The sequence below is a fragment of the Chelonoidis abingdonii genome, chromosome 2, assembly GCF_003597395.2.
Source record: "Chelonoidis abingdonii isolate Lonesome George chromosome 2, CheloAbing_2.0, whole genome shotgun sequence".
In the NCBI taxonomy this organism is placed as follows: Eukaryota; Metazoa; Chordata; order Testudines; family Testudinidae; genus Chelonoidis; species Chelonoidis abingdonii.
In genome coordinates, this window is record NC_133770.1 from 236,708,017 (window position 1) to 236,730,145 (window position 22,129).

Consider the following 22,129-nt stretch of genomic DNA (forward strand, 5'->3'; position numbering starts at 1 on the left):
TAATTCCTCCTTCATTTAGCCTGAATGACAGGCAGCTATCATGCTTACCAGCTTCAACAAGGTTTGTGACTGCCAACAAAGACACACTCTCTGGGAACCACACAAACTCCACCATAATTGTATTAATTTTTCAGTGCTGTGATTGATTATTAGAAACAAATTGTCTGCTCTGATCTGGCAGAGAACTGCAAAGAGAGCAGAGATTGATGGAAGACCCCAGCTTGAATTACCACAGGTGTGAGACAGTCCCGAACAGAAAGGCAGCCGGCATAGTTTGTACCACCCTCTTCTGCCCGTCATGGATGAGCAAAAAGGAGTGGCTGGAAAGCGATGCATTCTAGCAATCCTCAGCTGTCAGGTGGTGCCTGGGGACCACAGCCAACTGGTGCAGATTAGACCAGCCTCCTGACTGCTCTGTTCTGTGACTACATCAAGATTGGGCAGAGAGTCAAGCAGCCAGGACTTTACATATATACATTTTAAATAGTCTGTGTACATCTCTTAAGGAAGATACAAAACTGCTTGTGTAAACTTTATTTCAAGTATTAAAGGAAATCATTAATACAATCAGTTCAATGAAGTGCTGCTTTATAAAGCAGAACAAAACAGCAAGGAAATAAACTTCCAAACTCATGAATAAATACAGTGATCTCACTCATATTACAAACACTGCTACCCTTTGCATTTGCACACTTTGGCCCTGGTCACAACCAGTAAAGTTAACAGAAATTCCACTTGCAGATTGGTCTCCACTATATTAGGGCTAAATCATGCATTCCTTACATAGGCAAACTCTTCGGGTATGTCTACACTACAAACACTACAGTGGCACAGCTACACCACTGTAGTCGAGACACTTACTAGAGCAATGGAAGGGGCTTTTCTGTCACTGTAGTAAATCAACCCCCTCAAGAGGTGGTAGCTAGGTCCATGGAAGAATTCTTTCATGAACCTAGCTGAGTCTACAGTGCGGGTAAAGTCAACTTAAATAGATCGCATGGCTCATGAAATTTTTCACAGTCCTGAGCAATGAAGTAGGTCAACGTAAGTTTTAGGTGCAGAAAAGCCCTACTAGGCAAAACTTCTGGGGATGTTTGCTTAAGAATTGCAGGATTTGGTCATTAGTTTAGCTGCTGTGCCTGTATGTATACACACAGCCTGATTGTCTTCTCGGACTGGTGTAAGTAAAGAATCAGGAGTAACTGTTGTGCTAATGTCATTTCTCACACTGGTAAGCCAGGACTCAGGAGTCACTCTATTGGAATCAAGACTATACTAATGCAAAACTGGGATAAGAAGAGACTCAGGCTCATAGTATTCTATATGAGAGTCCAGGATTGTCACTTGTTCTGTATGTCACTCTGAAGCCTAGAATGTCTGTTGAGTCAATGTGAAGTGATGGAAACAGCTACAAACAGGGCTGAAAGTACTTTTTGTTTAGAATATCAACAGGTTGAATCATCACTGGGATTAGTGCTCCATTACCATCCAATTTTTAAGTTCTCAGCCACACGTCTTTAAAAATTACACCTGTGTGATAGCATGGGCTTTCAGCTACTAGTAGATACATAATACAACACAAAATTGTATTGTGCTGAATTGGGGTAGTCAAGCACTTACAGAAGAAATCTAAAATGTCCCAGGCTAATTAAGCTTTGCTCAGTTTGACTGTAAATCATAGCTAGAAATAGTGAAATACAAATGCTGAATTTTACAGCCAAAATGCACCATGCTTGTGAGTGCACTGGGCTGGATTATTGACAGTAGTTACAGATCACAATTTTGCTTTATACAACATTAATGAATGCATTTCCAGTCCTTTCTGTTAAGGGCTAAACTGTAGCAGGCCTATCTGGTCATGAATAGTGAGTAGGGAGTCTGCCACCCTCTTGAATGCCCTGATAAATTCTGCACCTGTACTGCAGATGTGGTGCTGGAACTGCTGTGTGTTACTAACTTTCAATTCTGGAGACCTGAGGTTAAAACGCTATTCCCACTGATTTCAGTGGGAGGTTTGGGCCTGTGGAAGAAAAGGGAAATGAAACTCATTGCTTCATCTTCCTCCCATTTTGATACATCACAAAACTACTGAACAAACTTTTCAGTAATTGAGAAGAGCTACTTAAATTCAAGTAAAATGTGTTGCATGGCAAAGCAAAAGGAAAAAAAACACAGTAAATACAGCTGCCTAATAATTTCAATCATTACATTGTATCAGCAGTAAAAGGCTTTGCTGACTGGATCCCTATTAGTAACATTTCTGAAAGCCATTACATCAAAATGTTCTTTAAAAGGGGATGAAAATCCTGTCCCAACTAAAGTCAGTGGTAAAACACCCCTTAATTTCAATAGGGCCAGGATTTCACAGATTTCACCAAAAGTCAAATTATACATTATATTATCATTAAAAAATCTAGTCAGTCCTATTTTTTCATAAAGCAAACTAATTCAAGGCCTATCCAAAATCTTTCCACTGACTTCAGTGTGCTTTGGAACAGATTCTTAAGGAATCAGTGAAACTGAATAAGGGAGCAGGAGGTGAATCAATGTTTTAACTGTGCGCTCCAAACCGACTTACTTTAACTGATGTGTGCAATGCCTACATAATACTGCACCTTCACTATGTAAGTCCTACAAGGTACAGATGATACTGCATATACTTCTTTATGTCCGTTTGCAATAATGTTTAACTATTATTTTGTCGTGTTTCTAAAAGACAAAATTTTCTCTGCCAAGAGTTTGGTTACATAAGCACACATCTGTCAAGCTCAAGATCGAAAGATTATTTCATCCTTTAATTGTATTGTAATCTGACCAAGAGAACAGAATTATAAGTCAAATCTTTTAACTACCCACTTGTTATCACAGAGCCCACAATGTTTTGTAAAAGTAAACTCATTTCTTTCAAATATATGGCCAAAAGTATTGCTCAATTTTTTTAAATTAACCTGATTTGTTTCAAATTTATACGTGCAATCAAGTTGCCGTCTCTGGAGGTAAAATATATTTCTCTGTAGCAGGTATTAAAATGAGATCCAGGCCTATTATAATGTAATTGAATGAAAATCTGTCAGATTAATGGGCCAGTTCTACAGAGGTAACATAGGATAAATCACTGCAAGGTAAGCTAAGCATTTTGGCTTTCTGCCACTTGCAATGCACAACATGGGTTTAATTACGAAACTTGCAACCAACAACTCTATTTACAGATCGCTATCTTGTACTATGGGATGGATGTTCAATCAAAAAAATAGACTTGCTCAAATGGAGAAAATATACCAGTAAAAACAGGGGTATAATTGTAAATCAATGCTTTGGTCTCTTCATCCTCATTAGGAAAATGGTGCAGGCTCTTCCGGGCTGTAAAACATTTTAAAAGAACAGATTACTTCACTGTCATCATCCATGACAGTATCTTTTTGGTGAAATCACTTATTCTATAGAAGATTATAGTAAGCAGTACTGTAATAATTTAAATTTGTGAGGAATATTATGGAACTAGCTTTTCCAAAGATACTGGTAATAAGGATACTTTATTATCATGGAAGAATATGTTAGTTTTTAAGAGCAATCGCTGCTGCCAAAAACTTGATTCTTGCAGTACTGGAGACCCATGCAACACCAATATATTGCAATACTAGCCTATCAGATATGAAAATGTTGGGAAAGACTGTATTTGCAAGAACAGCAAAATCCTACCAATTCCATTTTTTGCATCTGGGACTAGGCATATGTTAAAATTAACATGAAATCATAAGAAATATCATTGATGAAAAGTAAATTCTGTTTCAGCACACTGGACTGGCTGTTAAATACTCAAAGATGTTGAGTATAAGTCTCCAATAGTCAGCAAATATTTTGTTTCTTTCCCTGCATTTTATTTTTATGGTCAGGAGGAAATAGGCACAATGGATTCTGATCTATGTAAAAAATGTTCAGGAGGCAGTGTTGGCCTATATAGCATTGTTGTCAATGTGGTCTGAGGACCCTTCCTGGGCTGCAGAAATTTTTTTAGCCAGCTGGAGTAATGGCTGTAGAGATATATTTGAGGATTAACTACTGTACCTTAAGTATCAGGGGGTAGCAATGTTAGTCTGGATCCAGAAAAACAACAAGGAGTCCAGTGGCACCTTAAAAACTAAGATTTATTTGGGCATACATTTTTGTGGGTAAAAAAAAACAAAACACTTCTTCAGATGCAGGGAGTGAAAATTACAGATGCAGGCATTACAATAATATACTGACAGTATAATATTGTACTGCCTGCATCTGTAATTTTCATTCCATGCATCTGAACAAGTGGGGTTTTTACCCACAAAAGCTTATGCCCAAGTAAATCTGATAGTCTTTAAGGTGCCACCAGATTCCTTGTTGTTACTGTACCTTAAGGGATTAACACAGAAAAGTTTGTGGTATGGCACAAGAGGCAGAGTGACACTGCTAGGCTGGACTGCCTGTTGCACTGCACGAGGGAAGTGTATTGGTCTTTCTCTGAGCCTGGAGACAATTTCCTACTTACTTTTGTCAATCGCTCTACTGCAATTACCCTGAATAAAACAAAACTCAGAAAGCTTCTGGAAATAAAATCTTCCATTCATTATCTCATTCTACCTACTTTGCCCAAGGCAGAGTGAGACTGGGATGTGAATAAGAGTTTTAAGTTTACCTAGAGTGCAGACTTAACAATTCTAAAGTTTCATCGGTTTTTCGTGTCTGCTCAAACATTTATATCAAATTAAAAATCGACACACTCCTCCTGGCAAATTACTCTCTACTGAAAAGAGTTTGTATGCTTCCATCAGAATACTTGGCTTTTGTTGTTTCTTTTGTTTAACCATTCTATTTACAATGTTCCTTCTTTAAATAAGCCTTGAAAGCTTGCATAGTGTGTGCTCATAGATCGTAATTATAGTATTTTGACACTTTGAAAGGGGGACTTTTTTCCTCTCAAAGAATGTTCTTACTGTTTTCTCTCTCTGAATCTGAATTCTATCAGTATAAATGAAAAAATAACTATTTACCTTCATTCACTAAGAAGTCAGCTACGTAATATGCAACTTTCATAGCTGATGCGGAATGTGGTATGCCTGATGAGTTCTTCCATTCAAAAGGATTTTTCTCTGGATGCCACTGGACACCATAAATTGGGTATTTATGTGCTGTGTAAACAAATTTTCCATCAATGCATGTAATATTTAGGCCTTCACTTAAATTGTGGCATGCACAATTTTATTACAATGAACACATTACTAGAGATCTCACTGTATCTCACATATAATTTGTGACTTCTATAATGGGACCAAAAAGCCCTAAGCAGCTTGTAAAATGTAAAATGTATTCCTACCTAAAACTTCACATACAAGATTTCAGCCCGAAAACAATAATGTTTACATTTAAAAAATAGTTTGGTCAATTATACATTATAAGAAATTAAAAGTTATAGCAAGATGCTAAATGAAAAAGGGTTTAATTCTGTGCAAACAAATTTCTGCAAGTCACTGTTCCACCATTGTAATCTGATTGCTTTAGCTGCAGTATTTACAAAAAATGAAAAAGAAATTGTTTCATTATAAAAAACAACAGTCCTAGAAGTGTTGTTAATTGCAGTTACTATCTACCTTTAGTACTACACAATACATTTCACTTACTGTATAGCTTCTAGCAGAAAAATGACAAAATTCTCTCTCTAGCATACTCTAATGCAGTGGTGGGCACCTGCGGCCCATGGGTGGCAAGTCAGGGTAATCCACTGGCAGGCCGCGAGACAGTTTTTTTTGGTTTTGTTTTTTTTACATTGATCATCTGCAGGCACAGCCACCCGCAGCTTCCAGTGGCCATGGTTCACTGTTCCCGGGCTGCTGCTTCCTGCAGTTCCCATTGGCCAGAAACAGCGAAACGTGGCCACTGGGAGCTGTGGGCGGCTGTGCCCGTGGACGGTCAATGTAGAAGAACTGTCTCGCGGCCTGCCAGCGGATTACCCTGATGGGCAGCATGCAGCTCCTGGGCCGCAGGTTGTCTGCTACTGCGCTAATGAATCAAAATAGATGTTTCTGGAGTTAAATATGCCAGGTAAAGGCACAGGCCATGCAGGAGTCTTTTGGAAGACAGCAATTACCAGAACTGTAGCCAAAGGGATGGGGGATACTGCTGGCACCTCACTAGCATGAATGGCTCTCCCTGTACTACAACCATGGATAAGACAGCAACATGGAGAGACAATATCTGTAGACAGCCAGCAGTGGAAGTGCAGACCAGATATGTTGCACTGAGGAGGGGTTTAAGCTACAGAAACTGGAGTGGTGTTTCCACATCTTGTCCCACAGATCTGAAAATATTTCATTTGGTAAAGTGTGCTAACATATCTAGGTGTGGAGCAGTGGGGTGAAAGAGAGAACAATCATACTCTGAAACATGCACATCTGAAGTAAAGTGCAGAGGTGTAAGTTATCTTCAGACAGAACACATTCCAATCAACAACAAGGCAGGCAGTGCTGACAATAACTCCTTATCCTAACATTAAAATTAGTAACACCACCATGCTCAATATCTTCCACACAAAAAACAAACCTCCTCCTGACCACCACCAAAAACAACCCCACAAAACCCCATCACAGTTTACATGTTACACTGATAACTACCTTCCATTGTTGATATAAACTCCACGTCTGCATGGGTGTTAGTTGTCAGAACCTTATAGAAATTGCGTAGCTTCGCATTCTGTGTGAAATTCTGCATTAAAAAGTGGCAAAAAAATGTTTTATTTTTAGATTGAACAGAGTAAACTCATTTTGGTTCTCTCAGTCAAATGATCAAATACCTGCATGGAGAGGCTCCAGTGATGAAAGTGTGCTGTCAAAGACTCAGTGGCAAGTTTTTGCAACAAGTCATCTGGAAAATTCTTGAACATCCTGCTGTCTTTTGCAGCTTGTACAAAAAAGACAAAAAGGAATAGTCTCACTACCAGGCTGCCAAAGGAACATCATTATTAGGGTGGGGATAAATGCTGCAGCCCTGACCTGCTGAGGGCCCAATTCTGCCTCCTTTGCTCACATTCATTAGAGTAGTAATGTTCTACCATTAATTTCAATGGTGTGGTGAGGTACTACTCTGTGTAGTTACGAACGGCAGAATTTTTCGAAATAAGGCAAGGCAACAGGATTTAGTCCATTGATTAATTTCTGAAATCAGTGGAAGAAATCCTGCTTATTGCTGCTAGAGAAAAAAAAACATAAAAAGCATCATTCAGAGCCAGCTTCTGCCACACTTATGCTGGGCTGAATTTCATTTTGCACTGATTTCAATACTACATATTATAGTACATAAAGGATCCAGATTTTTCATTCAGCTCATTACAGAGTTATGGGGCTCGATCAAAATTATGGCTATAGGACTAAACTTTCCCAAAGTTCATAGCTTTTCAGATCCATAATTTTGGTCAGGCCTCTCTCCATTTGCTCATGATCTGCAAATAGCTTGCTCTTAACCCTCTAAATTTTCAGTTATAGAATTTTATCGGTGTTCTTAAAGAAGTAACAATATCAATATTATAAAAACATTAGTCGCCTATTTCAAATCAACCACCGTAAATATTGGTTTATTACAAGAAAAAAAGATTCCTGTGAATCCAAATTACATTAGCAGTGTAACAGGATTGTTCACCTGTAGTAAAGTTCAATGGGAGTGCAAAATCCTCAGTATTAGTCCAAGTCAGTAAAATCTCCCCACTGGTGAGGTATGTCAGCTCTTCATATCCCAGACATGTTCCCCATACAGGAAAATAGTCTCCTTTATCATTAGCCTTTAAAATAAGAAACAAAAGATGAAGAAATGGATCAACACATATGGTAATTTATGTAAAAGTGTACAAATTGTAAATCCCTTTTACTTCTATAGGATTTTTTCTGCAACATCTAGCGCTTTTATGTGCTTGATGTTTGCATAGCCAGCAATTTTATGCCCCGGGTTCCTGGAGGAGAAATTTGGACTTCAAACAACGTAAAATAGAAAGTGGCAGTGTTATCTTAAAAACAATGAAACCGATGTGAAACCTGAGCTAAGGGCAAAACTGGGGGAAGGAAAGAAGGAGAGAAGCGCTAAGCAAAAGCAGAATGAAACCTTCAACTTAAAGAAGCACACACAGCTCCAAACAGAGAGGATCTGGACAGCAAGCAGGTGGCATTTCTACACCATAAGCATGGTTTAAAAGCTCTGTTGCCCCAGAACAGTCTTTTTTTGTGATGGCTCAGTGCATTTCCTTAATTTCTTTCTAAAACAAATTCATTTCTGGGTTGTGACCCAACTTGAGAAGTTATTACTCAAAAGCTATTTGTCTGGGAAGAGCTAAGCAACTGAAACTTGGGGCTTAGAGAGAAAGTGCCACCTCTATCTTAACTGTAGCCCTGATACTGTGACAGTAAAAATGCACTGATATTTACTCCTATAGTAAACAACTGATACATAAAATATCTTTACAAAGAAGCCCCAAAAGCATTACAGTATCTTTCTAGCCATCTGCCATGTAAGTGCTAGATATGCTAGGCTTGCTACTCCTCTCACTTACTCTGATGCAAATGAGGAGTAACTAATGTCAAAGGAGTTACATCCATTTAAGTGAAATTATAATCAAGCCCTTAACATAGACTCCCCTTACTTTTGCTGAGCCTAAAAATGCAGCATAGAGACTAACCACATATTTAACAGCATTAAAGTCTGTAATTTTTTTTTTTTAATTTATAAACAGAAAAAAAATCTTCAATGAAATTCTTGCCTCATTTAAGTCAATAGGAGTTTTGCCATTGACTTCAATGGGTCTAGGATTTCACCCCTGGTGTGTACATGTAATTTAAAAACACAGACACACCAAGTAACCTCTTATTTTGAATTTGATGAGGCAAAGTGAGAAAAGACACTGATGTGAATTTAAAAGAACAGTAGAAATTCCAATCATCTTCATAAATACAAACATCACCTTGACTTTTACAACTCACACTGCACTTACAAAATGTATCAGTATTTTATAGTATTAATTAAGTCTCAAAGGCTGCAGTTCAGAGCACACAATTTCAGGAGTAAAATAGAGAAAAGCATGCAGGAAGGGACATCTATAAAGAACTGGAAATTACTTTCTAAAATTTCAATTATCTTGATTACATACAGCAAGTCTAATAAGATTTTTCCTCAAACTCTATATATAAAGTGATGACAAGCAATTTACTGAGTTGCTGAGAAATATTTGTGCAATTTCATCATATTGTTTGGTGTAATGGTGCCCCAACCAGACACTGTGGCCCCAATCCTCCACGCTTACTTACATGCTTAACTTACATGCATTATGCATAGTTTCATTGAGGTAAATGGGACTACTTATACTGCATAAAGGTAAGCAAGTCTTTGCAAATATTAGTGTCTATGATAACGAGATGGCAATGCCCATGAACAAAGATGGGTGCTCAACTTGAAACACTTTAAAGGGGCCTGATTTTCAGAAAGGGCTAAGCACTCACCCAGACTCCTGAAAATCTTGGCGTCTGTTAGTATTGAGCACCACATAGAAGCAACACTTCTGCTTCTTAAAAAAAAAAAAATACACTAGATACCAAGAAAGGTTGTGTAAGTGTTGGCAATAAGAGTGACTAAGCTAAATTTTTACAAATAATATTGTACAAATAAACAAACAGTTGACTTCACTTAAATTATTTGGTGATAGGTCTTAAAGTTCAGATTCTAATTTTCTGAAATTTAGAGGTGTTCAGTTCAGACCTGCATCTAAAGCTATTAGATGATTTCTTACACACACATACCAACACTCAGTTGCTTATTAACAGGCTTACAGGAATATACTGCACTCTAGTTACAGATGTCCAAATATAAGCCTCCCATTTTGGTCCCTGAACACTGACAATAACCAGAACATTTTTTCCTTTACCGTTAGTGCCTTGTTGTAAAATATCCTAGCAATCCGCGAATATTCTGAGGTCTTAAGATCAACACCACCTCCTGGGAAGAGTACCCTGAAAAACAACAAAGTATTATTACATGTAAATAACTACAGCTCTAGGCATAATATAATGTGTAAACCTGGACAGGGCTGATAAGAACCCTGAGGCCTAAATTCACTGGAGACAAACACCAAACCATATGATCACAATGTCTATGTGCTACAGTAAATTCCAACACTTTAAAAAAAAAAAAAAAAGGGGGGGGGGGTGTGGGACCTGCTGATAATAACTAAAGATAATATTTTCAGAGTGAGAAGAACCTGAAGCTAAAACATACAAGCCTTACAAGATAAAAGGCCACATGTAGCATTCTGATCCAAAGCTTCATATTATGATTCAGTGGATGAAGTTACTTTCTTTTACTGATTTTATCTATTATTTACATAGAGATTCAGAATCTCACAGCCCGTAGAAGAGGGCAGCAAGACAGGGTATGGCCCACCCTTACACACTTGTGCAGCCCTCCTAAGATTGCAGCTCTGATCACATACGGGTGGGGATGAAAGGTAAGCAGCAGCTACTTGACCACTACTCCCGTTTGCAAGTATCTGGGCCCTGGTCTACACTGCGGGGGGTGTGGGGGGGAATCGATCTAAATTATGCAATTTCAGCTAAGTGAATAACTTGACTAAAGTTGACATACTTAGATCAACTTACTGTGGTGTCTTCACTGCAGTGAGTGGACTGCTGGCGCTCCCCCGTCGACTCTGCCTGTGCCTCTCGCCGAACTGGGGTACAAGAGTCAACAGGAGAGCGCTCGGGGGTCGATTTATCGCATCTAGACTAGACACAATAAATTGATCCCTGCTGGATCGATTGCTGCCCACCAATCCGGCGGGTAGGGTAGACATACCCTGGGTGGCAAGAGGATAAAGAGTGGAAAAAGACTTGACTCTGCCCTCTCCAATAGCCAGTCAGATATGCCCATTTACACAGGACAGAAGATGAATTCACAGTAGAACCTCAGAATTACAAATACCAGAGTTACGAACTGATAGGTTAAACACACACCTCTTTTGGAACTGGACGTACACAATTAGATAGTAGCAAAGATAACAATAATAAAAAAGCAAATATGTACAGTACTGTGTTAAACAAACTACTAAAAATATAAAAGGAAAGTTTAAAAAAGATTTGACAAGGTAAAGAAACTGTTTCTGTGCTTGTTTCATTTAAATTACGATGGTTAAAAGCAGCATTTTTCTTCTACATAATAAAGCTTTAAAGCATTTTTCTTCTACATATTAAGTCAGTGTTCAGTTGTAAGCTTTTGAAAGAACAACCATAGCACTTTGTTGAGAGTTACTAATATTTCAGAGTTACAATCTCCATTCCTGAGGCGTTTTTAACTCTATGGTTCTACTGCACCATCTAGCCCAAAATGCAAGTGTGGCATTCTACAGAACATAAAAACATTGTCCTTGTCACAAACAATCTGCAATCTAAGGACCTAGCACTGTCACCTTTACTCACGTTGAGTCACATCTTACTCCACAAGAAATCCCATGGAAACTATTCATGGAGTAAAGAATAATTCAACCTGAGTAAGGGTGGCAGAATCAGACCCTCAGTTGACACAGTATCATAAGGCGTGAGTTGAGTGGAGCAAGAAAAAGTTTCAAGAAGGAAGTGGGAGAGAAAGACAAGAAGGGTAGAAGAACCATGGAGAGAGTTGGAAGAGGAGACAGAGGAGTAAAGAGGGGAACAATGAGTAGGCAAGCTGCAAGGACTGTGAAATAACTTTGGCAAAATGAAGGCCGTCACTGAAAGGAGATTCACGGTTCTTGTGTTGTCAGTAAGTGGGCTCCTGGCTTCCATTCAAATACTGCTCCATCAGCCTGCACACAGGCAGAAAGGAGTGCCAAAATAAGTAGGGCTGTCAAGCAATTAAAAAAAATTAATCACATGATTTAAAATATTTACTGATTAATCACACAATTGTCCATGCTGTTAAACAATAATAGAATACCATTTATTTAAATATTTTTGGATGTTTTCTACATTTTCAAATATATTGATTTAAATTATAACACAGAATACAAAGTCTACAGTGCTCACTTTATATTTATTTTTATTACAAATATTTGCACTATAAAAAAACAAAAAAATTGTATTCTTCAATTCACCTCATAAGTACTGTAGTGCAATCACTTTATCATGACAGTTGAACTTAGAAATGTAAAATTATGCACAAAAAAAATTCAAAAATAAAGCAATGTAAAGCTTTAGACCCTACAAGTCCAATCAGTCCCTACTTCCTGTTCAGCCAATCACTCAGACAAATTTAAATTTGCAGACAATAACACTGCCCACTTCTTGTTTACAATGTCACCTGAAAGTGAGAACAGGCGGTCGCATGGCACTGTTGTAGCTGGTGTCACAAGATATTTACATGGCAGATGCGCTAAAGCTTCATATATTACTCCTGAGGGCATTCTGTGACAAAAAAATTAAAAAATTCTGTACACAGTGTTTTAAAATTCTGCAAGTTTTGTCTGTAAATAAATGAAGAGGCTCCAGCATAGCAGGGGGGAACACAAGCTAACAGCTGTATGATGGTGGGGATCACCCTGCAGCTTCTTGACCCCTCACCTCCGGGACATGGACTCAGTGGCAAGGCTGCACCCAATCCTGACACTGCACAAGGCCTGGGCCTGTCCCAGAAACACTCTGGGGCCCTGGCGCCCTGCACCAGGTTTGGGTCAGGCAGGCTCAACCAGGCAGGATCCAAGCGTGAAGGGGCTCAGTGTGGGGGGACCAGGTGTGGGGTGAGAGGATTCTGTATGAGACTATCTAGGTCAGGCAGTTCAATGGGGGTCTAGGTGTGGGGGATTTGGATGCACAGAGGCTCATTGAGGGGGTTCTAGGTGCAGGGGCGATGGGACTCTGCACGGGCTTCCAAGTGAGAGTGGTTGGGGCTCAGTGGAGAGGTCTCGGTATGGGGGTCTCAGCAGGGTGTCTGGGTGCTGGGGGAGTGGTGCTTGGTGGGGTGGGGGTCTGGGTGCAGCAAGCTGGGAGTCAGTGGCATGGGGACCTGGATGTGGAGGCTCAGGGGAGTAGGGCTCATCACAGTGGGGGTTTAAGTGCAGGGAGCTCAGTGGTGGGTGGTCTGGATGCAGGAGGCTCCAGATGCAGGGGTTGAGGTTCATTAGGGTGGGGTTCAGGTATGGAGGGCTAGGGGGTTCTGGGTGTATGGGTGAGGCTTGGTGTGGGTGTCTGGGTATGGGAGGTCCAGATGCACTGGGGTTGGGCCCTTGGGGGAGCAGCTCTCCATACAGTGACCCCTCCTCCGCAGCTGTGGAGTGATGGGGGACAGGAAGCAGGGGAGGATGCTGCATCTGGGGGAGGTTTCTGGGGGTGGGTCAGACACTGCCCCAGCCACTCCTGGCAGGGGAAGTCCTGTCCTCTCCTGCCTCCAGCCCAGCCAGGATTAACAGCTGATGCCAGCTCAGGGTAGGAGACACTGGCTTGGGTGTCCCCAGCCCTGCAGTGATTTACCTCTCTGATAGCTACCTGAAACGATGAACCTGTGTGGCTAGGGACTGGTGCATGACTACTGTTGCAGATTCCCTTTGCTTCCCTGTCAGAAAGTCATTTTTCTGGGGGGAAGCAAAGAAATCTGCAAGGAACATTAATTCTGTGCATGCGCCGTGGCGCAGAGTTTCCCTACGGGTAATATGTCCCTTCGTCTTCAGCCACCATTCTAGAGGACATACGTCCATGCTGATGACAGGTTTTGCTTGATAACAATCCAAAGCAGTGCAGACCGACACATGTTCATTTTCATCATCTCAGTTAGATGCCACCAGCAGAAGGTTGATTTTCTTTTTTGGTGATTTGGGTTCTGTAGTTTCCCTCATCAGAGTGTTGCTCTTTTAAGACTTCTGAAAGCATGCTCCACACCTCATCCCTCTCAGGTTTCAGAAGGCACCTGAGATCCTTAAACCTTGGGCTGAGTGCCCTAGCTATATTTAGAAATTTCACATTAGTATCTTCTTTGCATTTTGTCAAATTTGCAGTGAAAGTGTTCTTAAAACAAACAACATCATTCAAGACTGCTATAACATGAAATATATGGCAGAATGCAAGTAGAACACAGAGCAGGAGACATACAATTCTCCCCCAAGGAATTCAGTCACAAATTTAATTAATACTTTTTCTGTTCTTTTCTTTTTTTTTTTTTTTTCAAACAAGCATCATCAGCATGGAAGCATGTCCTCTGAAACGGCTGCCGAAGCATGAAGGGACATATCTTTAGCGCATCTGGCACATAAATATCTTGCAATGCCGACTACAATAGTGCCATGAGAATGCCTGTTCTTTCAGGTGACACTGTAATTAAGAAGTGGGCAGCATTATCTCCCATAAATGTAAACAAATTTGTTTCTCTTAGCGATTGGCTGAACAAGAAGTAGGACTGAGTGGACTTGTAGGCTCTGAAGTTTTACATTGTTTTGAGTGCAGTTATGCAACAACAACAACAAAAAAAATCTACATTTTAAGCTGAACTCTCATGATAAAGAGATTGCACTACAGTACTTGTATGCGATTAACTGAAAAATACTATTTCTTTTATCATTTTTACAGTGCAAGTATTTGTGATAAAATAATATAACTGAGCACTATACACTTTGTAGTCTGTGTTGTCATTGAAATCAGTATTTTGAAAATGCAGAAAAACATCCAAAATATATAACAGAATACCAACTGAAATTTGTTGTTTAAAAATGCAATTAAAACTGATTAATCGTGATTGATTTTTTTTAATCACGATTAATGCACACACCTGCAAGAAAGAAGATTACACTTGGATTCTCTACTAAGGGAAATGAAGTATCTTAGTCTGGAATCACCAAAGGCAAAACCAAGAACTTAACAGTAAAACAACAGTGGCTTTGATAACATCTGTTCATTTCAACAGAAAACTGATATTCAAAGCTTACCCATTAATAGACTGGAAAATCTTATCATACTCTTCTTCTGAACGATTTAGTCTGAAATCCCAACAAAGACAGTTACAGGTATGTCTGAAACGTCATCACATTTTACTATTAAAATATCAAGATACTTAATACAAACCATCTGCAATGGGCATGGAAAATGTATAAAAAGCATGTATGAAAACTAAGGAAGAGAGTAGTTCTAGGTCACTAAAGGCCAAAATCTGCCCCATCCCCACTCCGCCTCCCACTGCTATGAATGGTACCTTACTCTTCTGGTAGTCTATGAAGAGTGTACAACTACAAAATATGGAATAACTGGCTAGGTGGCAGCAGTGTAAAAAGGAGGTCGGGGTTTCAGTGGACCAGAAATTGAATATGAGGCAACAACGTGATGCAGCTATAAAAAGCTAATATTCTGATATGTATTAACAGGAGTGTCATATGTAAGTCACAGGAGGTAATTGTCCTGCTCTACGTGGTGCTGGTGAGACCTCAGCTGGAGTACTGGGTCCAGTTCTGGGTGCCACACTTTTGGAGAAATATAGACAAATTGGAGAGTCCAAAGGAGAGCAACAAAAATGATAGAAGATTTAGAAACCTGACCTATGAGGTTAGAAAACCTGTGTATGACTACTACTGAGAAAAGAAGTGACCTAATATTAGTTTTCAAATATGCTAATGGCTGTTATAAATAGGATGATGATCAATTGTTCTCCATGGCCACTGAAGGTAGAACAAGCAAGCAGGCAAGATTTAGGTTAGATATTAGGAAAAACTCTCTAACTATAAGGATAATTAAATGCTGAAATATGCTTTCAGTAGAGGTTGTGGAATCCCCATAATTACAGGTTTTTAAGAGCAGGTTGGATAAACACCTGTCAGGAATGGTCTAGGTTTACCTAGTCCTGCCTCCGTGGGGGCGGGGACTAGATGACCTCCTGAGGTCCCTTCCAGCCTTAAATTTCTATGAATGGACACTTACTCTTCAGGGAGTCAGACTGGGCCAGTTCATACCCCCTAGACCAGGGGTGGAGAACCTCCAGCCTGTGGGCCAGATTCAGCCCGCTGCTTCATTTCATCTGGCCCACAACTAGTCTCTGTGCCAAGGGCCGGAAGCCCCGAGCTTTGGCAGCCCCCCATGGGGCAAGCGCTGTTCACCCTGCTGCAGGGGGAGGGTTGCCAGGCTATTAAATGTCCAGTCACCTCCGCACAGCTCCCAGAAGCGACCAACATGTCTCTGCTTCCACTAGGAGCAGAGTGCAATCAGGGAAACTCTGCACGCTGCACCTGCCCCAGCACCATCTCTGCAGCTCCCACTGGGTGGGAACCACAGCCAATGGGAACCACGGGGGCAGGACCTGTGAGTGCAGGCAGTGTCTACCGCGCAGAGCCCCCGGCCCCTCCGCCTAGGGGACGGACATGGTGGCTGCTTCTGAGAGCAGCACAGAGCCAGCGCAGGAAGGGAGCCTGCCTTAGCCCCACTGCACTGCCAATCAGGAGTCACCTAACGTAAGCGCTGCCTGGCTGGAGTCTGCACCCTGAACTCTCTGCAGCAGGTCGGAATCCCTTCCTGCTCCCAGAACCCACACCCCACACTCCCTCCTGCACCCCAACCTCCTACCCCAGCCCTGAGCCCCCTCCCACACCCTAACTCCCTCCAAGAGCCCCCACCCACACCCCAACCCCCTGCCCCAGCCCTGAGCCCATTCCTGCACTCCAAAGCCCTTGGCCCTGGCCCAGAGCCCTCTCAAGCACCCCAAAGCCCTCATCCCCAGCCCCACCCCAGAGCCCACACCCCCAGTTGGAGCCCTCACCCCCTCCCACACACCTGCCTCAGCCCAGAGCCTGCTCCCACACCATGAATCCCTCTTTTCTGGACCCACCCCGGAGCCTAGGGGAAGCCCTGAGCCTCTGCCCCACCCACCCCCACTCCCACAGGGCTGTGCCTGGCCTGTGACTGATTTTTATTGTGTATCAGTGCCCCGACAGAAAAAAGGTTCCCCACCCCTTCCCTACAGCCATGCATGGGTGCGACTGTCTTCATGCAGACCTCACCCTTTTCACAAAGAAGTGGGGGTTACACCAACTTCTTAATCCTGTCTCTACACCTGCCAGCCTCAAAGAATTAAAAAAAAAAAAAAAAAGAGACAATACAGTCTGCATGGTCCCTCACATCAATCCATAAGGCTTTGGGAACAACCTCTGTTGGTGTGTCTCCTTTGGAGCCATGGTGCCAGAGCTGGCGCAGGGGCATAGGGCAGCCATGTGAGTATATGATTAACAGTGATTTATAAACATGAGATCTTATTCCATGCTCACACAGGTTTTATAGTTTACAGACTTAAGAGTAGTTACTCCTGATTTACACCTGTATTAGCAAGGTCAGAATTGCCCCACCTGCAGGAGCAGCGCGAGGGTTTTTGGCGCCCTAGGCGCAGGGCCGGCTCGCTGGTCCTGCAGCTCCGGTGGACCTGCCGCAGGCATTCCTGCGGACAGTCCACTGGTCCCGTGGCTCCGGTGGACCTGCCACAGGCGTCTCTGTGGATGCTCCACCGGAGCCACGGGACCAGCGGACCGTCCGCAGGCACGCCTGTGGCAGGTCCACCGGAGCAGTCTGCCGCCATCCCAAATCCTGGCGCCCTAGGCAACCACCTAGGTCACCGAAATGGAAGCGCCGGCCCTGCCCACCTGTTAAACACACACTCTGACTATCACCTGCCACATTCACAGCCCTAGCTTTCTCAATTTGGCCAATCCACCTTTTTAGCTAAGAGCCAGTCTCTGTGGACAAGCAGCACATTTTGCCTCAGATTCTCAGATCAAAGTCCCACAGAGATTCAGAAAGCTGGGGAAGACCAATGGGATCATCAAAACATTGGCTATGAAGAGTGATTTCATGCAGGTTTTACACTTGGTTGTGATCATGGTTTGCATCAGCATCTAATTACTATTTTAATTCCTACTAATACTGTATTTGCTGTTATAGTTTTACCTTTTACCGTTGGCCACAAAGTGTTCTTTCTGGCATCAGCCTACTGCCTGTATAAGCCAGAACGTTACTTTGATTCAGAACCTAGAATAGTTGCAAAACATAGAGCTCTTTGTGGTAGTAGTTAGTGAGCCAGAGTATGAGGGGAATCAGATCTGGACACTTCAAGCACTAGTGGCAGTCTCCCTCCGTTTCCTGAGTCCTAGCATTATTTAAGTACACATGGCAATATATGGCCCTGAAAGCAACAGCATGTATTTGGAAACTTCACAGACTCCAGCTAGCAACTGGTATATATGTTAAGTCTGAAGATGAAGAAACACTGTTAATACACTGCATTGGCAGGCACCAGCTTGCTGTGAGTCTAGCCTCCATTCCTAGAGACCTTGCAAACTGCTGTGCACCTTCTTTAGTCTGTGAGGAACTAAAAGTACAAAGTGAGTCAGCACTTGCGCATTAAGCACTTCAAGGTTAGGTATTTATGCAGTACAAAAAGTTTGGAATTACCACCCACCTGTAACTATATGGGAGCCTACCTTATTGGCACAACTCGTGCACCAGCAGATTCTAGGAACTTCACATACGAAGCAGCAATGTAGGAACTTCCATATCTATGGAAACTTGCAAAGTCACACTCCTGTGCCAATATCCCTACAGTGTCCAGAAAACAGACAGGATTGCTGCTATACAAATTAGTTATAGTCCAGAAGAAGGCAAGTTAAATTAAAACTCTCATTCCTTTCACTAACTGATTTGATTCATACACTACACTGAGTAGTATTATACTTAATGATTTACCAAGAACTATGAGAAAATTGGAATAATAAGCAAACAAGCTTGCTTAGTAATGGGGTATCAAATATAACCATTTTAACAGTTTGACTTTAAATTCTCTGCCATGTTAGATTAGTTTCACAACTTTTTATAAACATATTTTCTATATTTAATTTGTTTAGAGCATAACTAAAGTATCTTTAGTTATCAGGGCACTTTAAAGATAAGGTCCCAGCTCCAAAGAGTTTAAAATCAAATCCCGGACTTTGCAGCCTAATCCCTGTAGTTGGACCAATGGGCCCACACAGAGTCCCATAGAATCAAGAGAATTCCATAAGAGGTCAGTCTCATCAACACAGATTGGATTGCAATATTGGGACATAAGTTATGTGTACAGGCAAGTCGCCTCTTAGGCACATTTAACATGCGCGAATTCAGCTTTGCGCAGTCAGCAAAAACAGAGGAAAAAAAGAAAAAACAACAATATAAAAACTGCTTCTGTAGTGCGGGCAATTCCACCCGCCATTTAACTCAATGAGTGTTTCACTATACGCGGTTTTCGCTTTACGCGCTAACCGTGGAACAGAACCCCATCTAAGATGAGACTTGCCTGTATCAGAGTTGAGAAGACAGGCAACATAGGCTATTTATTTACTGTACATCTAATGAATCTGTTGCAGGCTATTTTGTGGTGGCAGGCAGTGTTTTAGAATTTTTCATTTTCACAAGTTATTTCTATTTTCAAAAACAAAAACACCTGAGATACTAAAACCCATATCTTAAACATTAGCCATACAAAAACCTACAATAAAGTCCATTTATAATTCTAGAACTCATAACATTTTAGGCTCTAGTCCTTCAAAACCACTTACTCTTGTACTTAACTTTAAGCATGCGAGTAGTTCCATTAAAATCACGATTTATGTGCTTCAAGTTAAGCACCTGTATGTCTGCAGGATTGGGCCTTGCCTTAGACAATACCTTTTCATGAGGATTTACACAAAGATACTTGGACATTTTCTAAATATCCATTACGCAGCACATAGCCAGACCAGAACACTGCATTAGACCATTGTCTAGACTATTGTGCAATTGTGCCAAGACTTACTGTATCACAGCTTCTGGAAACAGTGAAAGTGAAAAAAATAATTTTGCTGACTAACTGTTCACAATTTACTTCACACATGGAAAGCAAAGCCAGCTGACCTATGGATAGCTCGACCTGGTAATAAACAAACCAGCTCTGGAAAAGGAAACTTTAAAAACAAAATCAACACCTGTTCTTACTTCAAAAGGGAGCAGAGGGGCTTTTCTGAAAAAGTTGTGAGGGCAGGTGCGGGGAGGGGAATCCTGAGTGTCTCTGTGCCTCAGTTCCCCATCTGTAAGAAGAAGATAACTGTACTTCCTTAGCTCTCGGGTATTCTGAAGATAAATACTCTAGTAGGGCTAGTCTACACTAGAAGCACTACATCAGTGCAGCTGCACATCTGGTGAAGATATTCTATGGCGAACGGAGAGCTCTCTCTCATCAGCATAATTACTCCACATCCACGCAAGGCCTTGGAAGGTATGTCATCAGGCAAGCCTCTCGTGCTGACATACCACCAGTGAGTGTGGACAGTGCTAAGGTCGTTGTAACTGATGCCGCTCAGGAAGGTGGCTTTTTCACATTCCTGAGTGAGGTAAGTTATATTGACTTACATGACAGTGTAGACCTATCCTAAAACAGTGTTTCTCAATGACAGGTCTGGCGCTGGTCCCAGAGATCTCCCTGATAGTTTAGGAAGGCAGCAAGCCAGCCCCTGATATCAAAAAGGTTGAGAAACACTGCTTTAAAAGATGATGAGGTGCTCAGATCCTACAGCAGAGGAAGTATATAAGCACACTGGATGGATACAGGTGAATAGTCTTACACCTGATGGGTCAGCGCAGGCTATACTGTTATTGCTGAGACTGACAGCATCCTAACAGACGGGTAGGCAGTGAAAAGATAGCCCCTTCTTGACACAATGAAGCTTTGCACGCAGGATGTCAACACCGCCCTCCCCACAGAGGTGTCAGAGCGGGGAGGGAGAAGTTTTGGAGGAAGGAGAAGGTATTTTAACCTTATTTTAATGCGTTCCCTCAACTGACCCTCTCGTGTTAACACCTGCCTTAGTTAGCCACCCTCTGCTCCCTCCTCTCGCCTACTGGCTACAAAGGCGTGTGCTGCTCTCCCTCGCTGCGTACAGGGGCACACTGCTCCCGCACGCAGCAGCAGGGGCTCTCCCGGTGCCCGCCGCGCCCTCGCTCCCTGCCCCTGCGCTTCTTACCAATGATGGGTCTCTCGTTGCTGCCCCCCTGGCGGCTGCGCGACACCACGGAGGCCAGAGCATTGGCGCAGATGAGCAGCAGCAGGATGCAGACTCCCGGCGGGGAGCGGGGCCCGGAGTAGCGCAACATGGCTCCCGCGCCGCACTGGCTCTGCGGCTGTACAGCGCAGCGGTGCCCCGAGCGCACCGCCCTTGCTGTAGAGCGGGCACCGCCTTCCCCGGGCTACGCGCTGCACCCTGGGAAACGTAGTTCCGCTGTGGGGCTCCGCGGGAAGGGACAATATGGCCTTCCCATGTGCCCGAAACCACGGGGCCAGGCAATCAGAGCCCCGGGGCAAGCTGGGCAGGCCCAGCGGATGGTGAGATGAGCTTCAGCCGGGGGAAGAGCAGGTGTAAACAGGAGAGCAGAGAGCTTGAGGTGTCCCAGTGCTTGGGCCACTCCACGCCCTTCCTGCTGGCTGGCTCCTCCCAGGTGTGCTGCTACCACGGGCTGTCCTGCGGCAGGGGCATTGCTGGCTCACTCCGTTATCCTGTGAGGACAAGCGGGCAATAGTCATTGTGTCAGAGGCTCCCTCACTTCTTGCACACACAACTCTTTGGCCCACTTTTGTATTGTATTGTTTTCTGGCTCTTTCCTAGTGTATTGTTATTGTAGATCTGTGTGGAAAGGGTTTGCACGTTCAGGAATTCTGTCATCGGGGCATACAGCTCTAAGGCAGGGGTTCTCAAACTGGGGATACGGACCCCCTGGGGGGGGGTCACAAGCTTCTTACATGAGGAGTGGTGAACTGTCAGCCTCCACCCCAAACCCGGCTTTGCTTCCAGCATTTATAATGGTTTTAAATATCTAAAAAGTGTTTTTAATTTATAAGAGGAGGTCGCACTCAGAGGCTTTCTATGTGAAAGGGGTCACTAGTACAAAAGTTTGAGAACCACTGATCTAAGGCAGTCATTCTTAAACTAGGGCTGCTGCTTGTTCAGAGAAAGCCTCTGGGGCGCAGGGCCACTTTGTTTACCTGCTGCGTCCGCAGGTTTGGCCAGTTGCGGCTCCCATTGGCCGCAGTTCGCCGCTCCAGGCCAATGGGGACTGCAGGAAGCGGTGCAGGCCGAGGG

At 42.6% G+C, this 22,129-nt stretch overlaps 1 protein-coding gene across 4 annotated transcripts; it reads right to left on the bottom strand.

Annotated features, from left to right (window-relative positions):
• Positions 1 to 519: 519 nt before the first annotated feature.
• Positions 520 to 21,464, bottom strand: LOC116835024 (gamma-glutamyl hydrolase-like). Of its 4 annotated transcripts, none has more exons than XM_032797477.2 (9): positions 21,017 to 21,464; positions 18,467 to 18,581; positions 14,942 to 14,992; positions 9,926 to 10,010; positions 7,660 to 7,798; positions 6,818 to 6,924; positions 6,639 to 6,729; positions 5,022 to 5,159; positions 520 to 3,360 (listed from the first exon to the last, which is right to left on the bottom strand). In XM_032797477.2, exons 1-9 carry the CDS (start codon positions 21,144 to 21,146, stop codon positions 3,239 to 3,241), a joined length of 978 nt encoding a protein of 325 aa, XP_032653368.2. In that variant the 5' UTR covers positions 21,147 to 21,464; the 3' UTR covers positions 520 to 3,238. The 4 variants fall into 4 exon arrangements, with proteins under 4 accessions (XP_032653368.2, XP_074919157.1, XP_074919159.1 ...); XM_075063056.1 differs by lacking the exon at positions 18,467 to 18,581 and adding an exon at positions 10,656 to 11,874 and having other exon boundaries at positions 21,017 to 21,101; XM_075063058.1 differs by lacking the exon at positions 21,017 to 21,464 and adding an exon at positions 10,656 to 11,874 and having other exon boundaries at positions 18,467 to 18,485.
• Positions 21,465 to 22,129: the final 665 nt, after the last annotated feature.

Excerpts from the sequence above, each read along its gene's own strand:
- LOC116835024 (XM_032797477.2), bottom strand. The coding sequence starts at position 21,146 with ATGTTGCGCTACTCCGGGCCCCGCTCCCCGCCGGGAGTCTGCATCCTG. Across the intron at positions 7,799-9,925 it reads TTTACAACAAGGCACTAACG|GCTAATGATAAAGGAGACTA; the intron begins GTAAAGGAAAAA and ends CTTATTTTAAAG. Across the intron at positions 5,160-6,638 it reads GTTTATATCAACAATGGAAG|CACATAAATACCCAATTTAT; the intron begins GTAGTTATCAGT and ends TTGTTTACACAG.